The sequence below is a fragment of the Ailuropoda melanoleuca genome, chromosome 1 (genome assembly GCF_002007445.2).
Source record: "Ailuropoda melanoleuca isolate Jingjing chromosome 1, ASM200744v2, whole genome shotgun sequence".
Taxonomy (NCBI): domain Eukaryota; kingdom Metazoa; phylum Chordata; class Mammalia; order Carnivora; family Ursidae; genus Ailuropoda; species Ailuropoda melanoleuca.
The window spans coordinates 99,539,487-99,565,281 of NC_048218.1; the positions used below are offsets into that span (position 1 = coordinate 99,539,487).

Sequence of the window (25,795 nt, forward strand, 5' to 3'; positions counted from 1 at the left end):
ACTCTAAAGAGGTCCGAGTTTTACTGTTTTTTGAATAAAGCTAGAATTTAATTCAATGAGGCATCTATCACATGGTGACCTGCGATAGCAGGTGCCAGAATGAACCAGAAGATTATTCTACCCACTCAGGTGAATGGACTTTTAACCTGTGTTCTCCTTGCAGGAATTTAAGATTTTCTCTTACAAAGAGTTCCAAAGTCTCCACTCCCTAGATTACCTATTAACCACCAAAGGGAAAGTAGACTTTATAATGGACTATATAGAGGAATCTGGAGGGCAATTCAGATTTTAGTTATTGATACTGGGGCAACCTAATGTTATATATTTAAAAATTAATATTATGTGTTTATTATTAATATTACGTTCTTCTGACTGGGAAACAATATGAAGAGCACCTCCTAAAGTCTGAAAGACTCCTGACATCTAATCAAACCTCTTGATTTTCCTTCTATTTTACAGTAAATGTGGGGGCTAGAGAAAAAGTTAAATGATATGAGGAGGAATAAAAGGTTGAACAAATGGAGAGAGCAGAACTTTCTGCCAGGTAACCGTCCTAGACTCTCCAAAATGTTAATGCCATGAAAATAAAAAAAGTGTGTGTGTGTGTGTGTGTGTGTGTGTGTGTGTGTTGGGGGAGTTGTTCTGCATTAAAAGACATGAACATAACAAGTGCAATGCATGAGTCTTCATTGGACTATCTTTCTACAAAACCAATATATAAGGGATCTTTTGACAACTGGAGAAATTTGCATTAGGGCTAGATATCAGGTTATGTTATTGCATTATTAAGCTTCTTAGATATGATTAAGTTTCTTATGTGGTTGCACAGAAGGATGTCTGTCTTTATTCTTAGGAAATGCAGGCTGAAATATTTAGGAGAGAGAAAAAGCAATTATGGGAAAATGTTAACACTTATTCAACCTTGGAGTTAAGTACTTTGGTGCTCCCTCAACTATTCTTTCAACTTTCCACGTGGTGATGCTGGAACCAAGCCGTTCACAGTCCCACAGCCAAGCAGCCTGAATGGGGAATTGTTTTTTCAGATGGCACTGTGCCAGCGGCGCCGGGAGAGGAGAGGAAACATTTCTGGATTAATTCAACCACCTCCACCCAAAGACCGGCACCACCAGAAGAACCATACTGCAACACTCAGCTCCCACGCCTAAAAGCCTCACCACTTGCTCCAGTTAGCGACGACTCTGGGTAGGACAGACCTTCTCCGAATTCTCCAGACTAAAGAAGTTTTGAGATGAATTCCCCGAAAGCAAGCGACTTCCTGGGACTCCCGTTCATACACCAGACCATTATAACCTGACGTATCCACCCCACCCCTTCATTCTCCATCAATTCTGGAAGAACACACATTTCTTTGAGATAAGGAACTTCCCGAGGTTTCTTCCTAAGGGCTCTTTGCGGACTCTAACAAGTAAATCCCTCCAGGACTGCCTCGAGGCCGTAAATTTACGCCGCTAGCAAACAAGGCAAAATCCTTGCCAGAGGTCCGTCACTAAGTTGCCCAACCACTGCCAGCCGCAAATGGAAACTACGTACCTGACAGCACCGTACTCGGAACGCAGGGCGACGGCGAGGAGCGACCGAGCGCGCCCGGGAGAGTGCGCACGGCTGCGGGCCGAGGGGGGCAGCGCTCGCCGGGGTTCAGGGCCGCGCGTGCGTGCGAGCGAGCGGGCGAGCAAGGGGCTCCCGGGCCTCGGCGCGTGGTCTGCGCGCGCCCGGCCGTGCGTGCGGCTGCGGGAGGCTGCGTGTGCGCGCGGGGCGGCAGCGTCGGCCGCAGGCCAGCCGGTGTCGGAGCAGGCTTCGAGCCCGCGCGGAAGGTGAGTGCGAGGCGGGGTCGCTGGGGCCGGTCGAAAGCCTTGGAGACCCCAGGTCCGGGTGGCGGGCTTGGCCCCGGGACTCGCTTCCCCCGGGACGGCGCTGCCGGGGCGCCGAGGCCAGGAGGCCGGCAGGGCGGTGCCGCCCACTCCGGCCCTCTCCCAGAGCTCGGCCGGGGTGGCGCCGGGGCAGCCGCGCCCAGGGCCTCCGGCCTCTGCGACGAGCAGCTGCGGGATCCCGGTGAGCGGGGGGGAAGGGGCCCGACGGGGCCCTGGGCAACGTTGAGGGGCGCAGGGACGCGTGGCGGGCCCAGGCCGCGGCTGCAAGGAGCACGCTGTCCTGCCGGCTCTGCCTTAGGGCGCAGCCCCCGGATCCCCGTCGCCCCGGGCGCTCCGGCGACAAACTCGGGGAGCAGCCCGGGGCGCGTTGGCCGAGGCTGCGGGGGTGAGGACGCGGAGGGTGCCTCGGTTTTGGTGGATTTCCCAGCAGGCCCGGGGCGAACGCATTCCCAAGGCGTTGGGGAAGGGCCTGGGAGTCGGATTGTGGGAGGGTTCTTCATCGCGAGGGCTTGTGAGGAATATGGACCCAAGGAGGAGAATGGGCGAATTGGGCAGAGAGAAAAGGAAACCCCAGGGAGCTAGGGCTATGGGAGGCGATCTTAACGCGCACAGGCATTTTAAAAGAAATCTGGAAGGTGCAATGGAGCCTTACTTTTCCAAGCAGCAAGCAATGATGCCAGAAGTAAGCACGCGTTGCATTCGGCGTTTCCTTCTCTTCCACTCCTCACTGTTGGACTAGGAGGGAGATTTACGAGGCAGAGATGGTTTTTTCCTTTGTATTTTGCACATAGTACCAGTGTTTAAAACGTGCTGCTTCGTCAGGAAAAGCTAGTACCAAGGAACAGATTACCAAACCATGTCTTTTTTTTCTGTTTTCAGAGGAAAGGAAGATTTGAGTTTGCAGTCTTCAACTGAGAGTAAGTTTCTGTTTTAGCTTTCCCCAGGTGTCTTAGAGGGCTGTAGGGAGCTGATTTTGTGCTCTCGGAAAGTGTTGATGCCTGATAAAAGCGCATCTGAACTTGTATCAGTCTAGAGAAGGGAGCTATTTATTAAGAGATGAGTCTAAAAATTTTTTTTCTTCTAGACTAGAAGGTTCATTCAAATGAATGGTCATTGGGTAATTCCAGCCATGAAAATAAAGCGTTATCAAAACAGTGGCCTAATTATAATTCCAGATTGGAGGCATGAGGTGATTTGAGAGCAAGGAGGAAGAAGAGAGGACCAAAGCTTTTCCAAAAATGAAGAGAATGCTGATGTATAATAATTTGCTCCTGTAGCAGCTTGCTAGGTATAGAACATTGCTTTAGATGCCGTATTGCTCGATGGTGTTGAGTTATGACTTAGATGTATTCTTTTTCTGCTCTTTTGCTCAGTAGTTCACAGCAAATCTTTTAATTAAGCATGGAATATGGAAAACAGCAGAAAAACTTCTGCTAGTGCTTTAGTCTCATCTGAAATTCTATGGGTAAGTTTATCTTATTTTAATTTAGAAATTATTCTAACTGGTTAAAATTGACTGTAATAGCCTTCTTTACAAGATTTTAAGGATCTTTTACACAGTTACAAATTCTGTTGTATATTCTAGTATATTTTTTTTCCCTGAAGGATTTGAGGAGTTGTAAGAGTTAAGCTTTACTAAACCATTTTGGATGATACATATATTTCTAAAAATTGGATTATTATTAAAATACTGTGGTAACTTAGGAAAAGTTAACTACTTAATTTGGTGGCCATATTCAACTTCAGACTCCATTCTCTTTATTCCTAAGAAAATACTCCAGTGGATACTTTTTCCTCTATTCTTATCCCTTGAAATGATTTGCCTTCTCTCTGTGCCCAGTCTGCAGCTCTGTTCTTAACCCCATTGGGTGATACAGGTAGAATCCCATTTGAGAAAGTGCCTCTATCCCATTCACAACAATATAATGTCAAGGCCAAATACACTTTTCTCTTGCAGTTCTAAGAGTTATCTTGCTCATCCCTGCTCACTGTGTGGTAACCACAGTGTACAACTTCATGAATGAGGTCAAATGTGGGGGGTCACATGGGATGCTCTTAAATGGCCTTGCACAGCAGATGAAGTCAACAGTTGCAGTTCATTTGACGGAATGTCTTTTGCAGATATCTCTTTTGGGACTGTGAAGAGTGGTTTTATTTCAGTAAAAAGTTGCCTGTTATTAATATTGATTTGCTTTTGGCACCAGAGATTTTGGTACGTTGTGAATTCGATGAGAGGGGAAGGTGAGGGTGTGTGCAGGAAGCATGGTGATTTGTAGGAGGCTTGTCTAAATGAGGGGAAGTTGAAGCCACAGAACATCCCAAGGCTGAGGCCCTGAGATGCTGCAGGATGGAAGATCTGGCGAGGGAGATGACTTGTAAGCCCTGAAGCTCTGAGTAATGAGGGAGTAAAAGCCAGAAAGCTAGAGTAGGTTGTTAATTTTTCACTCTGTGTGTTTCTGACCCTGAATTAGTCAGGAAGCCAGGCCTTTTTTTGTCCCCTTAGAGCATCCATAGCCCAGGTTAATACTCATCAGCCCTGTCTACCCTCCGGGAACAATGTTATGTGGGAACATGTTACCACCACTAGGATACCCTCTTCAGTAATAAGTAAACACAGAGAAGAAAGATTTTAGGAGATTGAGATTTTCTTTTTTTTTCTTTTTTTTTAGTAGGCTCCATGCCCAACGTAGGGCTTGAACTCATGACCCTGAGATCAAGAATCACATGCTCTACTGACTGAACCACCCAGGCACCCCAGGAGATTGAGATTTTCTTGATTTTCTAAGGTATGCCGTTTCATGGGGCTAGAACACTTCCAGACCAGCAGCCTGTTCGGTAAAGTTTTTTGGAGCACAGCCACACCTATTTGTTATTGTCTATGGCTCCATTTTTGCTACGGAGGCAGAATCAAGTGGCTGGGACAGCGACAGTGTGGCCCACAAAGAAAAGGTTTGCTATCTGCCCTTTTATTTAAAAAAAATTTTTTTTGCCACTCCTGGGCTAGAACATAGACTTCTGCTAAACTCCCAAGCTGTGTGTTTTGAACAGGCTTTTTAAAGTTAGCATAAAGAAGCACTATATTTGGCTCCTATTTTGGTAACAGACTTTGTTTTCAAGGATGGAGATACCCCCTTTCTAAGAGAAAAAAACTCTCATCAACTGTCTCTCTTAATGTTAAATTGTTCTTTTCTCTAAACTGATAATAGTTTGTGTAATTTGCGTTTTTATCAAGCATCTGCATATTCTGAGAGTGCAAAGTCAGCTCCCTGCCATGGACCCTGACCACACAGTTAGAGACATGTGAGCTGGGAGGTCTCCCTCCCATCTTCTCCAGTTGGGCTTTACCCAGTAATGTTCTTTCTGAACCTTGAAGTCCTCAACCTTCCTCCGTACTCTGCATGGTGTCAAGAACTTGAGGGCAAGACAGGAATCTTTTTCCCCGTTGCAGTCCCAGCCTCTAACACAGGTCTGGCATATTGAATGAAGAAATGAATGAAATGCCTCAGATAACTAAGGGAAAGGTAATAGGCGACTTAGCCTGACAGACAAGAATGACAGAAGATATGTAATATCCCTAATCTAGGGCAACAAGGAGAAGAAATATTAACTACAGCAGCTTCCCCTGTCCTTTTCCTCTAATGGGTAAAGCTGTTTATAACAAAACAGAGACAGGAAGCCCAGCTTTCAAGGCAACCTTCCTGCTGTTCTGCCCGGCTTGTGTGATCTTTGCTCTGCTCCAGTTTTCCTAGCTTCTCCCCAGACCCAGACATCTTGTTGCCTCTTCCCACAGGCTGCTCTGTCACGTGGCTCTTTCAGACTGCTCACCCCTGAGTGCAGAGGTGCGTCCACTTTGGCTGTGTTTGGGTGTTTTGGTCAGTACCACATGCTCACCGTGCAGCAGGAGCCCAAGAAGTATATGTGGAACACATGACTGGCCACGGAAACACTCTGGTCATGAGGGATCAGCCAATTTTGAAACCACCAAGACACCGTCATTGGGCTCACTTGTCCACTTTGTTCACGAAGACCATTCAGTGTCCTGCCCTCTTCAGAGACACTTAATGCTTGTGAATTATCGGAGGCTTCCCTCGATCTCCTGGTGGAGGAACCCTTTTGAATATGGAGAGGAGTTAGGCAGGCAGTGCTGTGAATCTCTGCTGGCTCCTGACGGTCGGCCGTTGCCTTTGTGTCTGAGTGTTTGCTAATGTTTACCAAAGCTCAGTAATTTATTCAAGGTTATTTGGAATATAAACTCATTAACATTATTATTCTCAGCAGTTCCTCCTTTTCTGAGAAGTGTACTTGAAGGCAGCACTAGTTGGATACTGTCTGGGTGAGAATTAGGGAGACCATGATCTGCGTGGAAGTTGAGCAGTGTTTGCACATAGGATCCCCCCCTTTTTATGTTTCTGGGTTAGCTTTGACAGCCTTCATCCCTGAGGAAGAGAGAAGTGCTGCGCCATGTGGAAGAAAAGCATGAAGATTCCAGGCCAGCGAGATTAACACAAATTAGGAAAGATGCCTGTGGGTGCGGTGGCTGTGGAGCCCACTCAGGATGAGGCCTCTGGGATTCCCAGTCCTGCTTGCTGGCTGTGAGAGCCGGCTCATGACCAGGTGTCCACATCTCAGTCTCCTCAGCTGGAAAATAAATGCTGGGGTGGTAGTGCGTACCTCATAGATGGTTTTAATCAACAAATAGTGGAGGTGTGGAAAGTGCTTACTACAGTGCCAGGACCAAGCAGGGGCTTTTGCTAAACTTATGGAGAGGGGGGGAATGGGAAGAAATTGGATAAAGTAGAAAGCAAGTTTTTTTTAACAGTAACTTTGTTTGCCCCGACAGAGTAAAGCATATTTCATTTTCAAGTGTTATTAAATTTGGCAAGTGTAGCGGTTGTAGTTCATCCATTCAGTAAATAAAATTTGATTCTCTGTTACATGTCCAGCTGTGCTTCAAAGTAAGAGGGAGGAATGTAAGCTTTATTAAATATGCACAATCCTTAAAATAGATTGATGCCACTTGAATATTTCACACCTCGGTTTGAAAAGGTTAATGTGTTTTGTTGTTCTCCACCAGTTGCCAGAAATCCCTATTGGAGGCCTTTTGAGAGTTTGGATCATTCCCAGTTATGGAAAGATCATGGGGCAGGAGGAAGGTCATGGGAGAGGGGAGCTTGTGTGGAAGAGGAACTGAAAAAGTCCACATTTGGCACGTGAACCTCTACTAGTAGTTCCTACGGGTTTATATGTTCCGGGTACCAAAACGTTAGGAACTTGAAGATGCTAGAGGAAGCAACATCTTTGGATTCTAAAAGGAAGCTTATTGGGGTGCCTGTCTGGCTCAGTTGGTAGAGCATGTGACTCTTGGTGTCAGGGCCGTGAGTTCAAGCCCTATGTTGGGTGGGGAGGCTACTAAAAAAAAAAAAAGAAGAAAGCTTACTGATTTGGAGGGAGAATATGGATAAACTAGGGTTTATTTGTATGTTTACATGTGCTGTAGACCATATGGTTTCCTATAAGAGACTTTGGGAGCTAGCTGCAGGGTCTGTAAATGGAACAATCGTAAGCGAATAAGAGTACGTTAGAGGCGCATGTAGTGGACTTTAATAATGAGAGCAGTACCATCTACTTAGGTCTTACTGCGTGCCAGCCCCATCCTAGATGTTCCACGTGTTATTTCATGAAACAGAGTTTCTGTTTCACGGCAATCAGATGGGGTTGGGCCTGAGGCTCTGCATTTCTAGCAAGCTCCCGGGTGGTGCCCTTGCACTGTGCTTTGAATACTGAGGTCTACAGCAGCACATTGCAATCACCGGGAAAACTTTAAAGATACTGCCATCTGAGCCTCACTCCCCTCTGCAGCTTTCATTTAGTTAGTCCCGGGTATAGCCTGGCTTCCAGAGGTTTTCAGGTTCTCCAAGAGATTATAATATACAGCCAAGTTTAAGAACCGCTGGGTTCAGAAAGAAAAGGGAAGGGAGAGGTCGTGGTCAGGCATCGCTGGTTTTGTTTGTTTCTAGTATAATCAGAGGAGGTCAGAATGGTAGAGTTCTATGGTGCTTTGTTTATGAATTAGTATGTTCAGTTGGTGAGGGCGCTAGTAGGGACATTTTCTTCATGATGTGTATTGCTATGTAGTTCTCCTTCTATAAGGAATAAGACATGACTGATGTGTGTAATTATGATTTGTACCAAACTTGGTGTGCATGGAGCCTCGTTTGGGCTATTAGGATTTCTGCCCTTTGCACTACTGTTTTTTATGTGGAAGAAGAGTCATGATTTGCTCAACTGGCAGTAGGTTTATAATTATCTTTAATGATAGCGCATGTTTTCTCCTTGGGCAACCCTAAATCGAGTATGCCTGGGCTTAGAATTTTATTGAAATGTGGTTTTTGGTGGTTTTTTTTGTTTGTTTTTGCTTTTTCATGTCTGGACCTTTTACAATGAACATGATCAGAATTAGTGTAGCCTTTTAGAAGGTGGCTTTGTCTCCCTGCTATGTCTTATGTTCCATAAATGAGTGAAACCATATGGTAATTGTCTTTCTCTGCTTGACAGCGGGGAGATCGGTAGGAGAAGGAAGGGAAGAATGAAGGGGGGGGAAGAGAAGGGGGAATGAACCACGAGAGACTGTGGACTCTGGGAAACAGACTGAGGGCTTCAGAGGGGAGGGGGTCGGGGGAATGGGATAGGCTGGTGATGGGTATTAAGGAGGGCACGTATTGCATGGAGCACTGGGTGTTATACGCAAGTAATGAATCATGGAACATTACATCAAAAACTAAGGATGTACTGTATGGTGACTAACATAACATAATAAAAAATTAAAAGAAAGTGGCTTTGTATTACAAGAGAGCTGAAGAAAAGTAAGCATAATCTAACAGATTCAGGAGTTTGCTTTTGGATTCAATTTATTTTGGGGGATCTTTTCTTAATATATTGAATGGATAAAAGTACATCACCAGACCATTTGCACAGCATTCAGATATCCGCCTAGCACCTGCTGTGCGTTAGGCTCCAGGGACATGGCGGGGAACAAGATGTGCAAGGCCTTTCCCCTCACAAACCTCAGATTCTTGGGAAGGGAACAGACAATAGACAAAAAGAAAATCCAGGTGCGCTAATTGCCAAGAGGAGAATAATGAGAAAGAAAGTATGGGCAGAGGAACAACTTGGGAGAAGGGCTGAGGGAAGGACTCTCCTAAGTGACATTTTGCTGGGATCTGAAGCAGCAGGAGAGTCAGCCTTTTCAGGAACCAGCTTATGAGTTAGAGGGACAGCAAGTGCAGACTCCCCAAGGGAGGACAAGGTTGACACAGTCAGGCTCAGAAACAACGCCATTATGGCTGCAGTAGAGATGGGAGAAGGCATGACAGCAGATGAGATGGGGGCTTGTGTATTCCTGAGAGAGGGTAGAGAGACAGCCGGGATAGATGGATCTTCTTCAGAAAATGTTGACGTTGGTACCCTTAAGCTTTCATTGTCTTTGTGCTTTGTTTTTGCATTCACAGTTCTCTAATGAACCTATATTACACTTGCAATTAGAAAAGTTTTATATATTTTTTAAAATAATTGAATTTATTTTCCTTTGCAGAGAATAAGCAACATTTTTGTACCCCAGGGAAAGAATTTCAGGTTATTTTGGCCTAAATATTTGTACCATTGCAGTAATTCTTCTGTTTCTCTGAAGTCCTTGCATTTGGACTGATGCCTCCCACCACCCTCCCAGTCCTCCAATTTCCTAGTGCCAGCATGTATTTTAAAGATTTATTTTTTTTTAAAGATTTTATTTATTTATTTGACAGAGATAGAGACAGCCAGCGAGAGACGGAACACAAGCAGGGGGAGTGGGAGAGGAAGAAGCAGGCTCATAGCGGAGGAGCCTGATGTGGGACTTGATCCCAGGACCCCGGGATCACGCCTTGGGCCGAAGGCAGACGCTCAACCGCTGTGCCACCCAGGTGTCCCATAAAGATTTATTTATTTTTGAGGGGGGCAGTGCACAAGGTGGCGGGAGGCACAGAGGAAGAGAGAGAATCTCAAACTGACTCTCTGCTGAGCACAGAGTCCAACACACGGCTCCATCTCACAACCCTGAGATCATGACCTGAGCTGAAATCAAGATTCGGACACCTAACTGAGCCACCCAGGTGCCCCATAGTTCTCAGCATATTTTGATGCAAAATAAGAAGGTCTGTATGTGCATAAATTATTAGTTACCGTTTTTTAAAAGATTTTATTTATTTGAGATGAGTAAGAGAGCACAAGCAGGGGAGCAGAGGGAGAAGGAGAAGCAGGCTTCCTGTTGAGCAGGGAGCCTGATGCGGAGCCTGGTCCCAGGATCCCAGGATCGTGACCTGAGCCAAAGGCAGACGCTTAACCAACTGAGCCACCCAGGCGCCCCATTACTAGTTATTATTTATTACTGTTGTTAATAACCCATATTTAAAGTTTTGAGAGTGAGAATTTTGAGTCTTTCTGTATAAAGATGGTAAGGTTGTGATGCTGCTTTACTGTGTCAAGGTTCGATGGTCATGAGAAATTAAAACCACTCAGAGCAACTCCGGTCAGTCAGTAGATTCCCTGGGACAGGAAGGGTAGTGCCAAGAACATGAGGTTTGAAGTCCTGTTTGACTTTGTCTCCCCCACTTACAAGTCTGTGACTTTGGGCAAGTTATTGACTCTCCTGAGCCTTAGTTTCCTCACCTGACATTCAGTGCAAACGGTAACGATTTCGGAAGCGCCTTTATTTGTGGGCTGTCTTGAAGATTACATGAGTTAGTGCCTGGTAGCCGTTCCCAGTGCTCTTACCACGCTGGGCACCGACAGCCAGCATGCCATGTAGACACCTGCCAACATCGATTGTGCACCGTAACCAAGTAACCAAAAAGACTGATTGGATTGCCAAGCTGTTTTAACTTTTTTTTTTGAAGTATAACATGCAAAAAAATGTACAGATTACGAAATGAATTATCACAGTGAACACATCTGTAAGCACCATCTAGGTCAAGAAATAGCACATGGCCAGCACCCCGGAAAGTCCCCTCAGGCCCCTACCAATTATATTTCCTAATTGTCTCCAGGGGTGACCAGAGTCCTTGGTGATCTCTGACACCATAGATTACTTTTGCCTGCGTTGCAGCTTTGTGTAAATGAAATCACAGTGTCTACTCTTCACGTGTCTGGCTTTAACTCAACATTGTGTTTGAGAGACGCTCTAGAATGTTACGTGAGGTTATAGTTTGTTCGTTCCCATTTTGTATAAGGCGCTTTTGTATAAATTTGTTTCTCCCTTGTAGCATGGTTGTTACCAGGTAGGGATTATGATGGATAGTTGCTGCTATGAACTTTCTTGAGCATTTTTGGTGCTCCTGTTTCCATACTCTTGAGCGTTCTGCCTTGGACTGGGAGCTGCCGCATTGTAGGGTACATGTTTGTTCAGCTTTGGTGAGTAACGCTAAGAACTTTGCCAAAAAAAAATTGAACCAGTTTGTACAATTTTTTTTAACTCCAAACTACTGCTTAAATTTTTATTTATTAATTCACCAAAATTAGTTTGAATTCAGGGAATTCAGGGAATACAAAGATGATCTAGGACAGGATTTTCCAAAGTATGGAGTTCAGTCCCTGCCAGAGGCACTGAAAATTAAAATAGGTTCTTCAGATAAATTTGAGAAACATTGTCTGATATATCCTCTTCTCAGAGAACGTACCTTAGCACATTAAAAACTGAGGAGCCCTCCATTAAGAAATACTTTAAGTTTATTTGAATGACTTCCATTTTTTTTGGTCCGTGGAGCCCTTTTGAGGTCTCTGTAACACTTGTGGATTAGACATAGCTGCAGCCATCTTTGGCTCCCAGAAAGTTCTGGTGTTAGTAACTGAGATGCGGATTTCTTCTCTGAGGATGGAGAAAAGCATTGGAAGCAGCCGGCCTGTTTGTCTCTGGAGGTTTTCTGGGCTTTTCTGTTATTTGAGATGTTGCTTCAGCTGTTGTGGACCAACCACAGATCGACAAGTAATTACTGGTGGCCTGCTATGCGCCAGCGTCGTGCTAGGCTTGTGCGATAGACAAGATGATTTGTTTAAAGTAAATTATTTAGAACCTAGTTGGTGCATGTATGTTTAGTTAATATAATCACAAGTTCATCTTTTATAAACTGGAAATTATTTTAAAATTATAAATATAATTTCTTCATAGTGATAAATGACATTATTAAGAAGTCAGTAATAAAATAATGATGTATTTTCCTTTTGGGCCTTTTTATATTTTTCTATTCATCGATGTTTTGGATTTTATCTGTCCCTGTCCTGGAACATGCGATTCGGAACAGTGTCACAAAGCTTGGCCTTCTTAAGGATGGTCGTGCTAGGAAAACAGCTGTCCTGTGCTCCCACTGACAGGGTATGAGCCAATCCCAAGCCTCGGGCCAGGCCAGTTTGATTCCTGTGACATCATAGTGGGTCCACATTTATCCACATACCTGAGTATCACTTTAGCTTCAGAAACTACTGAGTGTTCTGACTGAATAGTCCCTGTTCTCCACAGAAACCACACGGTAACTGAATTGGTATTGTGGTACTTAGTTTCCAGCTGAAAAAAAGGCACTTCTGAGAAATTAAGTCACTTCCCCAAAGTCATACAACCATTAAGTATTACAGCCAAGATTTAGGTGAGCCATTTAACTCTGCTATCCAAGCATTTTTATTATGCTTTTTTCCTGTTTTAATTAATTTTAAATACACAGAAAACTAAAAACAGAAGAGAGTGCCTATATTTCCGTCATCCTGAATGAACAGACGCTAATACTTTATAGTATTTGTGGCTAGTTTTCTCTTTCTCCCTTTCACCACATGCCCCTTTCATTCTTCCACGGCGACACCCACACTGCGGAGTGCGGGAGGTGTTCCTGTAGTTCCTTCAAAAAATAATTTTGTGTGGGGGCTCCTGGGTGGCTCAGTCGGTTGAGCGGCTGAGCGGCTGACCGGCTCAGGTCATGATCTTGGGGGCCCTGATCAGGCTTCCCGCTCAGCAGGGAGTCTGCTTCTGCCCCCCCCCACGGACTCGTGCTGTCTCCCTCTTTCTCTCTCAAATAAATAAAATATTTGGAAAGAAAAAAAAGTTTTGTGTGCGTAGCTGCTTCTGAAAGCTCACTGTTTCTTGGGTGCTGTTTAAATCTACTTAAATAAATGGTATGACATGTGTATTTAATTTTTCAACTTGTATCTTTTACTCAACATTTTGTTTTTTAATAACTATCCAAATAAATAGTCTTTGTATAAATCCAGTTCATTTCTTTTAACTGTCCTGTAGGATTCCATTGGAAGAGAGTACCAGGTTTTACTGACTTACTATCTTACGGATAGACATTAGAGTTGCCTCGGATCACCTGTTTTCATAATGCCCTAGTGCGTGTGCTTGCACACGTGTCCATCTGTGTACACATACGAGAGTTTTTCTAGGATGTAGTCCCAGGAAAGGAAAGTCTGGTTTTCAGTTTACTAGATGCAGCCATACTGCTTACCTTCCAAAGGCGTGGTAATGATGAACTTTGACTCCCAGTGTGTGACAAATAGCATTTACTCCAATACCTGATTAGTAATAAACTTTTTGGTATTTCCTGATGGGTTAAAATTTGGTATCTGATTTTAATTTGAATTTCCCTGATCACTTATGAGACTGACTCTCTTTTCATGTTTATTGGCCTTTCTGATTTCCTCTTCTGTGAACTTAGTCACACGTCACTCATTTTCCTTTTGATTTGTAAGCTTTATATAAACTTCATATAAACAGAATAATAACAGATTATTACAAATATATACCATATAACAAATATAGTGAAAAGGTTCTGGATACCAGTCCTTTGTTTCACTTGAAAATATTTTCTGAGTCTTTGGCTCACCTTTTAACTTGTCTTGTCCTGTAAGCTTTATATTTTAATATTACCCAATGTATTTCTCCCCTCTTTTATGGGATATGCCTTTTGTAACTTGCTTACAAGGGCTTTCCCACCACACAGGTTCACAAATATATTCTGCTGTATTCTTCTATAATAGTTTCAGTTTTGCTTTTTAAAATCCTCATATCCACCCAAATTTTATTTTGAAAATAAATATGAATAGGTTTTACTTTTGCCACATTTATTCCGAAACTGTTTACTGACTTTTCCCCATTGGTTTGTGATGCAGCCTCTGCCATTTTTCACGTCCCAGTGTGTGGGTGGCTCTGCCTCCCGTCTGGGCGCTGTTCAGCTGTGTGGTCTGTTTGTCTACTACTCTGTTAATTACGGTAGCTCTTCCATATGATTTGAGAACACCTAGCTGATCCCCAGCTTCATTCTTTGTGTTCAAAATTGTGTTGGTTATCCCTAGATCATCAAGTTCCTTTCATAATCCTATGAATTTATTGATTAATTTGGGAAAGTGGAATCTTTACTTTTGAGTTTTCTTATCCTTGAACATGCATCTCTCATTCATTCACTTTTTTTTTTTTTTGTATTCTTCAGAAAAGAATCTTTCTACATCAGGGTCTTGCACATTTTTTGTTAGCTTTATTTGACACTCTGTAGTTTTTGTTGGTGCTGTGTTTTTCCTTAGATTTTTGTCTTTTTTAATGTTTCGGATATATATGTGAGCTCATATCCAACATCTTGGTAAATCTGTTAGTTCTTATCTGTTGTCTTTTTCCCTTTGAGTTTTCTATGTAGATGATTACATAATATGAAAATAATGGCAGGTTTTCTTCTCCAACTTAACAGTTTTTACATCTTATTTCCTCTTCTTGTTTTAGTGGATAGTAACAATCTCTAGAACCGCACCGAATAGTAGAGGCAGTAATGGGCATCCTTGTCTTTTTCCTGCTTTAATAGAAATATTTCTAAAGTTTCATCATAACTTTGGTACAGTTTCTCTAGCAGGTTAGACACTTCCCTTCTATTCCTAATGTTTGTTTTTTTTTTAATAATCTTCCTTTTTGTTTTTTGTTTTCATTGTTTTCCGCATGATCTTTATTATTCCTTCTATTTTCTTCTTTCTATAATAACATTGGAATTATTCTTTTAACTTCTTGAGCTAAGGAGTCAGCTCATTTATTTTCAGTCTTTTTAAAAAATATATTATTCATTATGCTTGAAAGTCTGAGTTCTGTATCATTCTATTTATGTGACATATTCTGATTTGGCAAAGCTATAGGGATGAAAAACAGATCAGTGTCTGCCTGGAGGTTCAGAGGATTGATGAAGGGACATTAGTAGAATTTTTGTTGTGATGGAATTGATTCATATCTTGATTGTGCTGGTGGTTACATGTTCAGAACAGTAAAATAAAAAGGGTGAATTTTATTGTATGTAAATTAATACCAGTTTAAAAAGATCAAGTGGATAAAAAAATGTATGTAAGATAATTATACTTTTAAAAATGTGTATTGTTTTTAAAGGTTATGAGTTTCTGTAAGGACTGCTTTAGTTATATCCAGTGTGTTTTTACATGTACCACTTTAAAATGGGGAAGGAAAAATTTTTATTTTCATTGCTTTGAATTTTAATGTATTCAGGTGTTTTGAGAATCAAATTAATGTAAAAACTATATAACTTACAAAGTAACACAACCAAGTAATATTATAAGTAATATAACAAAGAAATATCAATTAATATAAGAAATGGATGCTCTCTAGGTACCTGGGTGGCTCAGTCTGTTAATCGTCTGTCTTTGACTCAGGTCATAATCCCAGGGTCCTGGGTTGGAGCCCAGCATCGGGCTTTCTGCTCATTGGGGAGTCTGTTTCTCCCTCTCCCTCTGCCCCCACCCTGGCTCCTGCTCGCTCACTCTATCTCAAATAAATAAAATCTTAAAAAAAAAGAAAGAAAGGCATGCTCTCACCTCTTTTTTGATCTACTCCATTCTTCTCTGCCCATTGTATGTGTCTTTCCATTGTTTTTCTCATATACAAATATACATTTTTCTCTCCCTTTTTTTTTTTTTTAAAGATTTATTTATTTATTGTAGAGAGAGAGTAGGGGCACCAGAGGGAGAGGGAGAGAATCTCAGGCAGACTCCCAGCTGAGTGAGGATCCTGATGTGGGGCTTGATCTCACGACCCTGAAATCATGACCAGAGCTCAGGTCCATCTTTTCCGAGTTCTTTTTTTTTAACCCCCTAAGATTTTATTTATTTATTTTGAAAGAGAGAGTATAAGCAGGGGGAGGGGCAAAGGGAGAGGGAGAGAGAGAATCCCAGTCAGACTCCCTGCTGAGCATGGAGCCCCACACAGGGCTGGATCCCACAACTTGGAGATCATGACCTGAGCCCAAAACAAGAGTCAGACACTCAACTGACTGAGCCACCCAGGTGCCCCCATGTTCTGAATTCTTAAAACTGTTGTGTTACAGCCTGTATCAGTACTTTGTTTCTTTTTGTAGCTGAATAGTATTCTGTTGTGTAGATACACCACATTTATTTACCCAGGAGCATTTTATTCTGTGTCCTGTTAACATTATTACAGCTAAATAGATTAAGAATCCTCCTGGCACCACCTAATACTTAGGTCGTATTCACCTTTCTCTGGGATCCAGTCCAGGACGATACGCTGCAATTTGTGTGTCCTTCGATCTTTTTTAATCTGCAGCTCTCCCTTTTTTATGGTACTAACTAGCTAAAGACAAATGCGAGTCGACAGTCCTAGCACCTGGGTTTCTCTGAGTGTTGCTTGTGGTGTTCCGTAGCTTGTTCTTCTATTCTCTGTATTTTGTGTATATTTTTATTAGATTCCAGTTAACATTTTTGGCTAGGATTCATCAGAAATAATATTGTCATTTCACACTGTATCTCATCAGGAGATAAATAGTATGTGTTTGTCCCACCATTTATAGGGCTAACATTGATTATTAGCACTCTAATTCCTCCAGTGTAAAGTTTAAATTGTTTCAGTCCTTGTGAATAAAAGGTTGTCTTTGTGGTTTTACTTTGGTACCACACAGATGTCCGATTCCTTATTAATCTTTCCTTTGATGATTAAAACACTGATTAATAATCATTGCTTGAATCAATAATTTCATGAGAAGTTGCAAAATGATCGTTTTCTTATTCTGTCATTCTACATACATTTACAATTGGCATTTTTTGATAAGAGGAGTTTTCCCTCTTCAGTTGGAGCTGTTTGCCTCCCCTGAACAACAGATCATTCTTTAAAGCAGGGGAAAAAAAAAAAAAAAAGCTTGTTTTCTCTCCCACACCCTGAAAACCAGTGGTTTTCAATTACGGGCTGATGTATAGCACCTCACTGAATGTAGTGAATCGATCTTATTCAGTCGCACATATTGTACAATTTCCAGTATGGTATTCTCTTTAAATTCATGGATTAAACAGAAATTGTGTGTGTAAGGATGTTAAGTTTCCAAACAAGTTTTTTTTTGTTTATGTGTTTCTCAAGTTAGGTTTTTCTTATAATTATACTGTGGTCAAATAATGTGACCTCTGTTAAATTAAGGTTTTTTGTTTTTTTTTTTCTTTAAGTAATCTCTATACCCAGTGTGGGTCTTGAACTCCCAACCCTTAGATCAAGAGTCACGTGCTCTATCAACTGAGCTAGCTAGACGCCCCCATTAAATTGAGTTTTAAAGATTCTTGAAATGGCTTATATAACCTAATATGATCGATTTTTTAATAAATGTTTCATGTAATTTTGAAAAGGATATTATTCTATTAAATCAAATTTGTTAATATTATTTGAAACATGCATATCCTTATCTTTGGCCTGCTTGATGTATTAGTTATTTAGAGGGATTTGTTAAAAACCTCCCATTGGGATCATAAATTTTTCCATTTGTACTCATACGTTTCAGAGTTTGCTTTATATATATTTTGAGGCTATGTTTTTATGTTTATATAGCTTCATGATTGTTAAATTATCTTATTGGATGGCTCCTTTTATTAGTAGCAAAATCTTCTTGTACCTTTTAAATGTTGTTCATTTAAAATATGTGACATTAGTATTTAATTGCAGCAGCCTACTGATTGGCATTTTCCTGATGTATTTTCTTATTTACTAATTTTAAAACTTTTGTGTTGTTTTGTTTTAGGCATGTGTCTTATAAGCAGTATAATAGCAGAATTTTAAGCCAATTTGAGAATCTCTTGTCTTTTAGTAGGTAAGTTTATATTTACTCTGATAACACATTCATATTTACTTCTTTTTTTATTTTTTTAAGCTTTTTATTTTATTTTTTTAAAGTGAGGGTGGGAGTAGGGGCAGAGGGAGAGGGAGAGAGAATCTCAAGCAGGTTCTGTGCCCAGGGCAGAGCCTGACGCAGGGCTCGATCTCACAACCCTGAGATCATGACCTGAGCCAAAACCAAGAGTCAGACACCCAACCAACTAAGCCACCCATGGGCCTCCATTTATATTTACTTCTGACATCTTTTGTGTTTTCTATTTGCCATGCATTTTTTTCTGCTTTTTTTCTCTTCTCCTGTCCCCTATTGATTTGATAGCTTGCTTTGTTTCTTTTTTTTTCTCAATCAGTATGGAAGATATATATAGTCCATATCGATTAATTCAATGGTCCTTCTAAAGGTTAATGTACATTCTTAAATGAATTTTTTTGCACAGTCTTAAAGTTTGTCATTCTCTCCTTGTTCCTCCTGAATTAAGTAAGAATATTAACATATTTTTGTGAAAATCTTTTTACAGCAACCATATCATTTTTATATAGTATTTTAGATGTTTCACGCATTAAAGAAATTATTTTTGATCTTGTTCTTCTCCCTCTCTCTTTTTGTTTTACTACCTGTATTAGTTTTTACTATCTTTTAATTATCTCCTTGCTTCTGTTTGTTTCTTTCATGCCATTCCTTCCTCCTGAGTTCATTTTTCTACATACTAAAATATATTCCTTTCATACTTCCAGCTAAAGTTTGTGGATGTTATAAGTCCTAGTCTGTTTGAAAGTGTCTTTATTTCACCTTCAATTTACTTGAAATCTCTAAAATACATCTATAAAATAGGTACAGTAAAACCAGCTGGCCCACTAGAGTTATTGGGGGGAAACATAATATTTGTTGTGAATATTTCGTAAGTTTTTATATTTATTTGTGTGTGTGTATATATATGTATAATTACTATATTTTGAGTGAATTTTTAAAATCATTCCTTACTATGTTGAGATAATATTCACTAAAATAAGAGAATAGTACTGAATAGAAATATCACGAATTGTACATGGTCATACTTCGGGAGAAGAACAAGGATAAGATGAAACTCAGAATCCTGACTGCTATCTTAGGGTTGCTACTACTCCGTGGAACTTTGAGATATGCAAGCATAAAATTAAATTTTTTGGCTTTATTTTTATGTATTTACAAAGATAATACATGAATAACATGGAAAATCCAAATGACACAAAAAGAAAAAAGAAAGAAGAAATCTTCTGAAATCCCACAGACTAGAGACCATTAACACACTGGGACACATGCTTCTAGAAGTCTTGCTCAGCATATGTGACTCTGTGGGTTTATAGATAATTATCTTTTCATTTTTCAAAAGGACTCATAGCACATAAGCAGTTTTACAACTGCATTTTTCATTCAACAATATATCGAGGGAGCACATGTAAGCTCCATTGCGTGTGCTGAATAAATACACGCTCTTTAATGGATGTAACATAATTTTGTTTAACAAGTTCTCTATTGGGAGGCATTTAAATCAAATTTTTCCATATTTTAAATTACAATTGCCTGCTTATTTCTTTAGGATAAATTGCTAGCAGTGGTATTGCTTGGTCAAAGGGTGTGTACATTTAAAATTTTGATATGTGTTTTCAAATTTCCCTCCAGAGTGCACAAGAATGCCTTTTCCCCTCACACGTACTGAGTATTGTCACATTTTTTTCCTTGAATTTGCTGGTTTGCAATTTTTGTCAGTATTTCTGCTTGTGAGTTTGAATAGCTTTTCTTATTTTATGATCATTTGTAGTTCTCTTGAGAATTTCTTTTGGCCATTTATTCTCTTGTATTATTCATCTTGTTCTTAATTTGTATGAAGTCTTTTTTTATTGGATTTACAAATCTTTGTCATAAAATTTCAGGTGTCTTTTTCCTGGTTTGTTTTTTTAACTTTCAGCCTCATTTGTGCTTTTTATTGTTGTTTGTTTTTTCAGTGTTTTGTTTGTTTTTATTTCTTCGCTTTCCAATTTTGTTCAAGAAATTTTTGAAATTTTTATTTGATCAAAATTTTCTTTATAGGTCCTATGTTATTTCCTTACAGTTGAGTAATTGAAAGGTCTTCCCCACTTCAAAACTATTAAAATATTCATCCGTATTTTCTAGTGCTTTGAAAGGTTCATGTTTCTCCCACTTGACTCTTTAATCCATTGGAAGAATGTTTTGTGTAAGTAGTGATATATGTCGGTGCCTCCCTGTTTTTCATGTCTTGCTCTGGTTTTCAAACTTGACTTGTAAAAACCAAGATACGAACATACTGAATCATGACGGGAAGTGAGATTTGCCTCACTTCTTCTCTTCTCACTGTTTATTAATGTGCCTGGGGTATTTGTGAATAGAGATGAAGGTTCAAAGGGGAAGGGTGGGTTGGGAAGTTTGCAGTCACACGCCAGGGTTCCTGCTGTGAATGCGTGTGTGGACAGAGAATTAAAGAGAGGATACTAGCACAGTGTCTCTTAGAAATTTTGTGTTTCCCGTATTTTAGTGACCCCTGAGTTCTTATTCAGGGAAGTGAAACTGGTAGGGTGACCGAAGACACCGGGTGATGTGAGAACTTAGATGTATGTGTTAAGCCTTGAATACCAAGTGCTTTTTCCATGATGAAGCCATGAACTCTCTGAATTCTGTGGACTAGTGGTAACTTTAACTTTTTATCTCAGTATCTGTTTCTAATTCAGAAAGAAATTGGAGGAGGTGGGCTTGCTTCTTTCCCCTTCTTTGATCTCTGATCCCCTGACCCATAAGTAAATGCTGTTAAGTTTCTTCTCTATCTTACAGAAATTTCAAGCATTATTTTTGACTGCTACGTACCACTGAATGTTCAGTTGGTGAAATTGAAGGTCTTTCACTCAGAAGAAATAAATCAATAAGAAGGTAAGAAATAGAAATATATTTATGGCTTTGAAACATATTTTTCTTTAAATGGTAAGAATTCATGAAGATTATTTATTTTTTTTAGGATGACTCCTTTGACAATAAAAATCAATTTAGAGAACACAAACAGGAAAGAATAGCTGCCCAGGGGGGAACACAGCTGGCGATGACAGACTCTATTTATTGAACACTTAATAGCCAGCTGCATGTTTTGTACACCTTATCCCCCACTTACACTGTCCCAACAGCTTCAGTGTAGAGATGTGGAAACTGAGGCTCTGGGAGATAAAGAATATACCTGCTTGCCCTGTTTGTTGAAGGTCAGAGCTGGGGCGTGGACTGTGGTCTTTGCCTTTAGAGCCACCTGTGTTGTGGGTGATCTAAAGTCTGTCTGGCCGGTCCTTGAAAAACCTTCCCCGTTTTTGGACTAGAGAGTTCTTCTCCTTGCTGCTGCATTATTTTCTTTGGGCCCACAAGCAGTAGACCTCACAACCACAGTCACATTTTCACTTTTAGAAACCATGGCTTATAAAACACACGTAAGATAACTTTGGTAATAAGATTTGCTGTTTTGAGTTCTTCCCATTATTGAAGAGTAACGGGGCCTTCACTGTCTGTATGAATTACAAATGCTGCTGCTCACACAGGATACTTCCTTCTGTTCGCCCGAAATTTATCATAATGTACTGATTTGTTAGACTGAGATGTAAAACTGCACCTGACGACTGTTGTAATAAATGTGCAAGCTGTCGTTGGCCGCGTAAATTGAGCGCCCTAACGTTGTGCGGTGTCTGGTAGCCAGATGAGGAGAAAATGTGAGAAGCGCTTAGTTACTTCTCTAATCCTTTCCCTAGGTCTCTTCTGTTTCAGGTTTTTCCAGGAGCTAGCTGGCTGTGTAAGGCTAGTAAGGGGGAGGGCGGAGGAGGGGGTGGGATGGACAGACCTACCTTTTATCCTTATACAACCAGAAATAGCATAACAGACAAGTCTCTGTTCGTCACACTCCCACTGTAGACCTCTCTCTGTCTTGCACTTCGACTGTTGTGAGAAAAACTTTGCCCACAAGGTCATAGAATAGAAATGGACAGACAAGACACATATACACGAAACTGAACTGGAGACTTTGCCAGAACATTCCATCATATTGTGTAACTTCAAGTATAGAAAGCACTAGAGAAAGGAAATATTGCCGTGACCAGAACTAATCAGAGCAAGAGAGGACAAGGAGGCTTCAGATCGTGTCGTCTTCAGTTTTAAGAAGCAGAAGTCAGGGCGCCCGGGGGGCTCAGTGGGTTACGCACCTGCCTTCGGCTCAGGTTGTGATCCCAGCGTCCTGGGATCGGGCCCCACGTCAGGCTCCCTGCTCAGTGGGGAGTCCGCTTCTCCCTCTCTGTGCGCACACTCACTCTCTCTCAAATAAATACATAAATACAATCTTAAAAAAAAAAAAAGCAGAAGAGCTGTGTGTCCAGAGACCTAAGATTGACCTAAAGTAGAATGCTTCGGAGGCCAGCGTTCCCATATAATGACATTAATGTACACCCCCCATAATAGGTTCTGGCTTCCAGGAGCACTCCCCCAGATGACACCATCAGAGCCTCCTCAGCCTGCCCCTCACGTTGGTCTGTCCCTTCCGTCCCTTAGCGTTTGATATAAACAGTCTGGCATGTTCCCCCGTTGCCTTGGAATTGCTTTCCCCCGTCTCCTTCCTCTGGTCTTTGTAGTGCCTGCTGTAGCCTGTGGATGGGGAGGATCTAGGAACACTTAGTATGTGTTTGTCTTTAGATCGTGGTACCAGGAAGGCCCTGCGGGATCCCGAACTGTAGACCAGCCTCGTCCTTAGGATCTCGCGCAGAGCTGAGGCTGCGCTGTCACTGCGGGCCGAGTGCTCTGTGTCCCCTCCTCTGCTCTCGTCTCAGCTGGGGCTCTGTGTAAAAGCACGTGTCCTTGGAGGTTCCATCCCATGATTCTGATCTGGTGCAGGGTTTCTGAATACATTAGAATGGGAAACGCATGAACACTCAGTACTCGGGACAGGCCTTTAATTTAAGCGCTTGCTATCCAGACTGAGCCCTGAGTTCAGCCAGTGCAGTGAAAGGGGAGCTGAGATGTGTTTTGGGCAAGCAGAAGCTCTTTCACAGTCTTGAGCGTTTAAAAACTCTGGAAGTGGTTATCCCGTTTGGGTCTGGAGGACTTGCCTCTCAGGTGAGGAGTCTGCTTTCCTCTCATCTCACATGAATAGTTGTAGCTACTGGGTTTTCCTTATTCCGGATTTGCTAGAATCCACATCCGATCACACAACTGAAAAAGACCCTTGGTTTATTAGGACGTGTTGCTGATAATATCTCCTTGCATTAATTTCTTTACTTCTTTTCCATAGCAGTGAAGAAGAAATGCAGCTTTCTGTTTTGGGTTTTGTTTTTTTTTTCATTGCAGGTTTATTTGTTAACTGCCATTACTCATCTCTCTCTGTCCCTCTGGACATCCAGGAAAAAATCATATTTCAACAGTTATTTAAATCAAACAAAAAATATTAATTTTCCCAAAGTAACCAAGGATGTGTTTTTAACCTTGATCTCGATGTAAAAAGCTGAAATGCGCTCTTGGTCGCTGGTATCCATTTGCTTATAGTTAAATGAAATTAAGTAGGTTTGGGTCAGGATTCTTGGTTTTGCTTGGGAACTTTTATTGTCCCAACTCTTTGACTTTAAGGAGACAATCAGATCTCATTTAATAATGTATGTTGGGTCTTTGCTAAATCTTCCAGAACCTGAGGCGTGCGTGCTTCTGAGCTGCTGTGGATGGCCCTGGCCCTCTTGACCACCCTTCCGAGTAGGATGTCACTGAGGTCCCTCAAATGGAGCCTCCTGCTGCTGTCACTCCTGAGTTTCCTGGTCATGTGGTATCTCAGCCTGCCCCACTACAACGTGATAGAGCGCGTAAACTGGATGTACTTCTATGAGTATGAGCCAGTTTACAGGCAGGACTTTCGCTTCACGCTTCGAGAGCATTCAAACTGCTCTCATCAAAACCCATTTCTGGTCATCCTGGTGACCTCACACCCTTCAGATGTGAAAGCCAGACAGGCCATTAGAGTTACTTGGGGTGAAAAAAAGTCTTGGTGGGGATATGAGGTTCTTACGTTTTTCTTACTAGGCCAACAGGCCGAAAAGGAAGACAAAATGTTAGCATTGTCCTTAGAGGATGAACACCTTCTTTATGGTGACATAATACGACAGGATTTTTTAGACACGTACAATAATCTGACCTTGAAAACAATTATGGCATTCAGGTGGGTAACTGAGTTTTGCCCCAATGCCAAGTACATCATGAAGACAGACACTGATGTTTTCATCAATACTGGCAACTTAGTGAAGTACCTTTTAAATGTAAACCACTCAGAGAAGTTTTTCACAGGTTATCCTCTAATCGATAACTATTCCTATAGAGGATTTTACCAGAAGGCCCATATTTCATACCAGGAGTATCCCTTCAAGGTGTTTCCTCCCTACTGCAGTGGGTTGGGTTATATAATGTCCAGAGATTTGGTGCCAAGAATCTATGAAATGATGAGTCACGTAAAACCCATCAAGTTTGAAGACGTTTATGTTGGGATCTGTTTGAATTTATTAAAGGTGGACATCCATATTCCAGAAGACACAAACCTTTTCTTTTTATATAGGATCCATTTGGATGTCTGTCAACTCAGACGTGTGATTGCAGCTCATGGCTTTTCTTCCAAGGAGATTATCACATTTTGGCAGGTTATGCTGAGGAATACCACATGCCATTATTAATTTGACAAAAGCCTAGAGAAAGATACTTTGTGGAAAGTATTAAAATTACTTTAAAATCTCCAATGGAAAACTCATGGGAAGGTCACTGTGTTGACTTACACTGAACTGAGACTCGTGAAGTGCCCATGGACTGGGGACTGGGGGGTCACACTTGTGATTTATTTACACAGAAATCAAGTCAGGCCCTTCAAAGGTGATAGAGGAATTAAACATCTTATAAAGGAGTTGGGAGATTTTTGTTAATAAAACTAATAGGACCAAACTATTTGAACATGCCATTCTAGAAACTAGAACTTGTTAAAGGGTTTCATTGAATTAAAAGCTCATTAGTCCATAACAACAGAACAATGTGGAGTTCTATTCACTGAACAGTCTAGTCAGGTAAAGGTTTTGTGTATATCTTACATGGATTACCAGGTTTTAAAAATACATAGTTCTGTGTAAAAAACTAAAGTTATACTCAGAAAAATTTCATCCGTTTCGGTCATTCAGAAAGTACTTCAAGATGTTACAACATTTCACAGTTATGAATTACTGTTTACTACTATTTAGGACTTTCTGGTGTTTGAATGTTACGGTTGTTTCAATACTGTATAAAGAGAATAGTGAGTCACCCTTTACATTTGAACTTTTTTCCGGTTACTTCACTGATGAGTTTATTATTTGATAGCTCCATTAATATAAAGTCATTGGTCGTTATTGCATATCAGTAATCTCTTGGACTTTGATAAATATTTTACTGTGGTAATACAGAGAAGAATTAAAACAAGAAGATCTGAATTATTGTCTTGTTTTTAAAAATAGAATCGCCAGTGTGTTTATGTCACTACATCTGCCTCATTTTTCCACTTGAAAATTGGGAATAATATGGAATGCCAGGCAGCATGTTTCCTTTTGGAAAGGACTCTGAAGACGAAAAAGGAAAGAGAGAACCCAATGGCCAGGATATTATGAATGTTGTTATTAATCTGTTCCACGTGTGTTCTCATTAACAATCAATTTGAGAATAAAGAGGGAAAAAACA

The 25,795-nt window shown here is 41.1% G+C and overlaps 2 protein-coding genes across 26 annotated transcripts in view; one reads left to right on the forward strand and one right to left on the reverse strand.

Moving 5' to 3' along the window:
- LOC117802825 (basic proline-rich protein-like) overlaps window positions 1-2,409 on the reverse strand; it is an 88,409-nt gene extending 86,000 nt beyond the window's left edge. For all 9 annotated transcript variants that reach the window (XR_004626350.1, XR_004626349.1, XR_004626351.1 and 6 more), the window contains exon 1: window positions 1,552-2,409. Coding sequence is in view for 5 of the 9 variants with exons in the window: in XM_034663680.1 (XP_034519571.1) it covers window positions 1,552-2,389 (838 nt within the window). In the remaining 4 variants the exon portion in view is untranslated. The remainder of the gene's footprint in view (window positions 1-1,551) is intronic.
- B3GALNT1 (beta-1,3-N-acetylgalactosaminyltransferase 1 (globoside blood group)) lies at window positions 1,694-25,795 on the forward strand. Of its 17 annotated transcripts, none has more exons than XM_034663584.1 (7): window positions 1,694-1,832; window positions 2,769-2,806; window positions 3,065-3,177; window positions 3,263-3,354; window positions 17,963-18,031; window positions 20,879-20,974; window positions 23,742-25,795. In XM_034663584.1, exon 7 carries the CDS (start codon window positions 23,776-23,778, stop codon window positions 24,769-24,771), a length of 996 nt encoding a protein of 331 aa, XP_034519475.1. In that variant the 5' UTR covers window positions 1,694-1,832; window positions 2,769-2,806; window positions 3,065-3,177; window positions 3,263-3,354; window positions 17,963-18,031; window positions 20,879-20,974; window positions 23,742-23,775; the 3' UTR covers window positions 24,772-25,795. The 17 variants fall into 17 exon arrangements, with proteins under 17 accessions (XP_034519475.1, XP_034519482.1, XP_034519470.1 ...); XM_034663591.1 differs by having other exon boundaries at window positions 3,266-3,354; XM_034663579.1 differs by lacking the exon at window positions 3,065-3,177 and adding an exon at window positions 20,207-20,267.

Excerpts from the sequence above, each read along its gene's own strand:
- B3GALNT1 (XM_034663584.1), top strand. The coding sequence starts at position 23,776 with ATGGCCCTGGCCCTCTTGACCACCCTTCCGAGTAGGATGTCACTGAGG.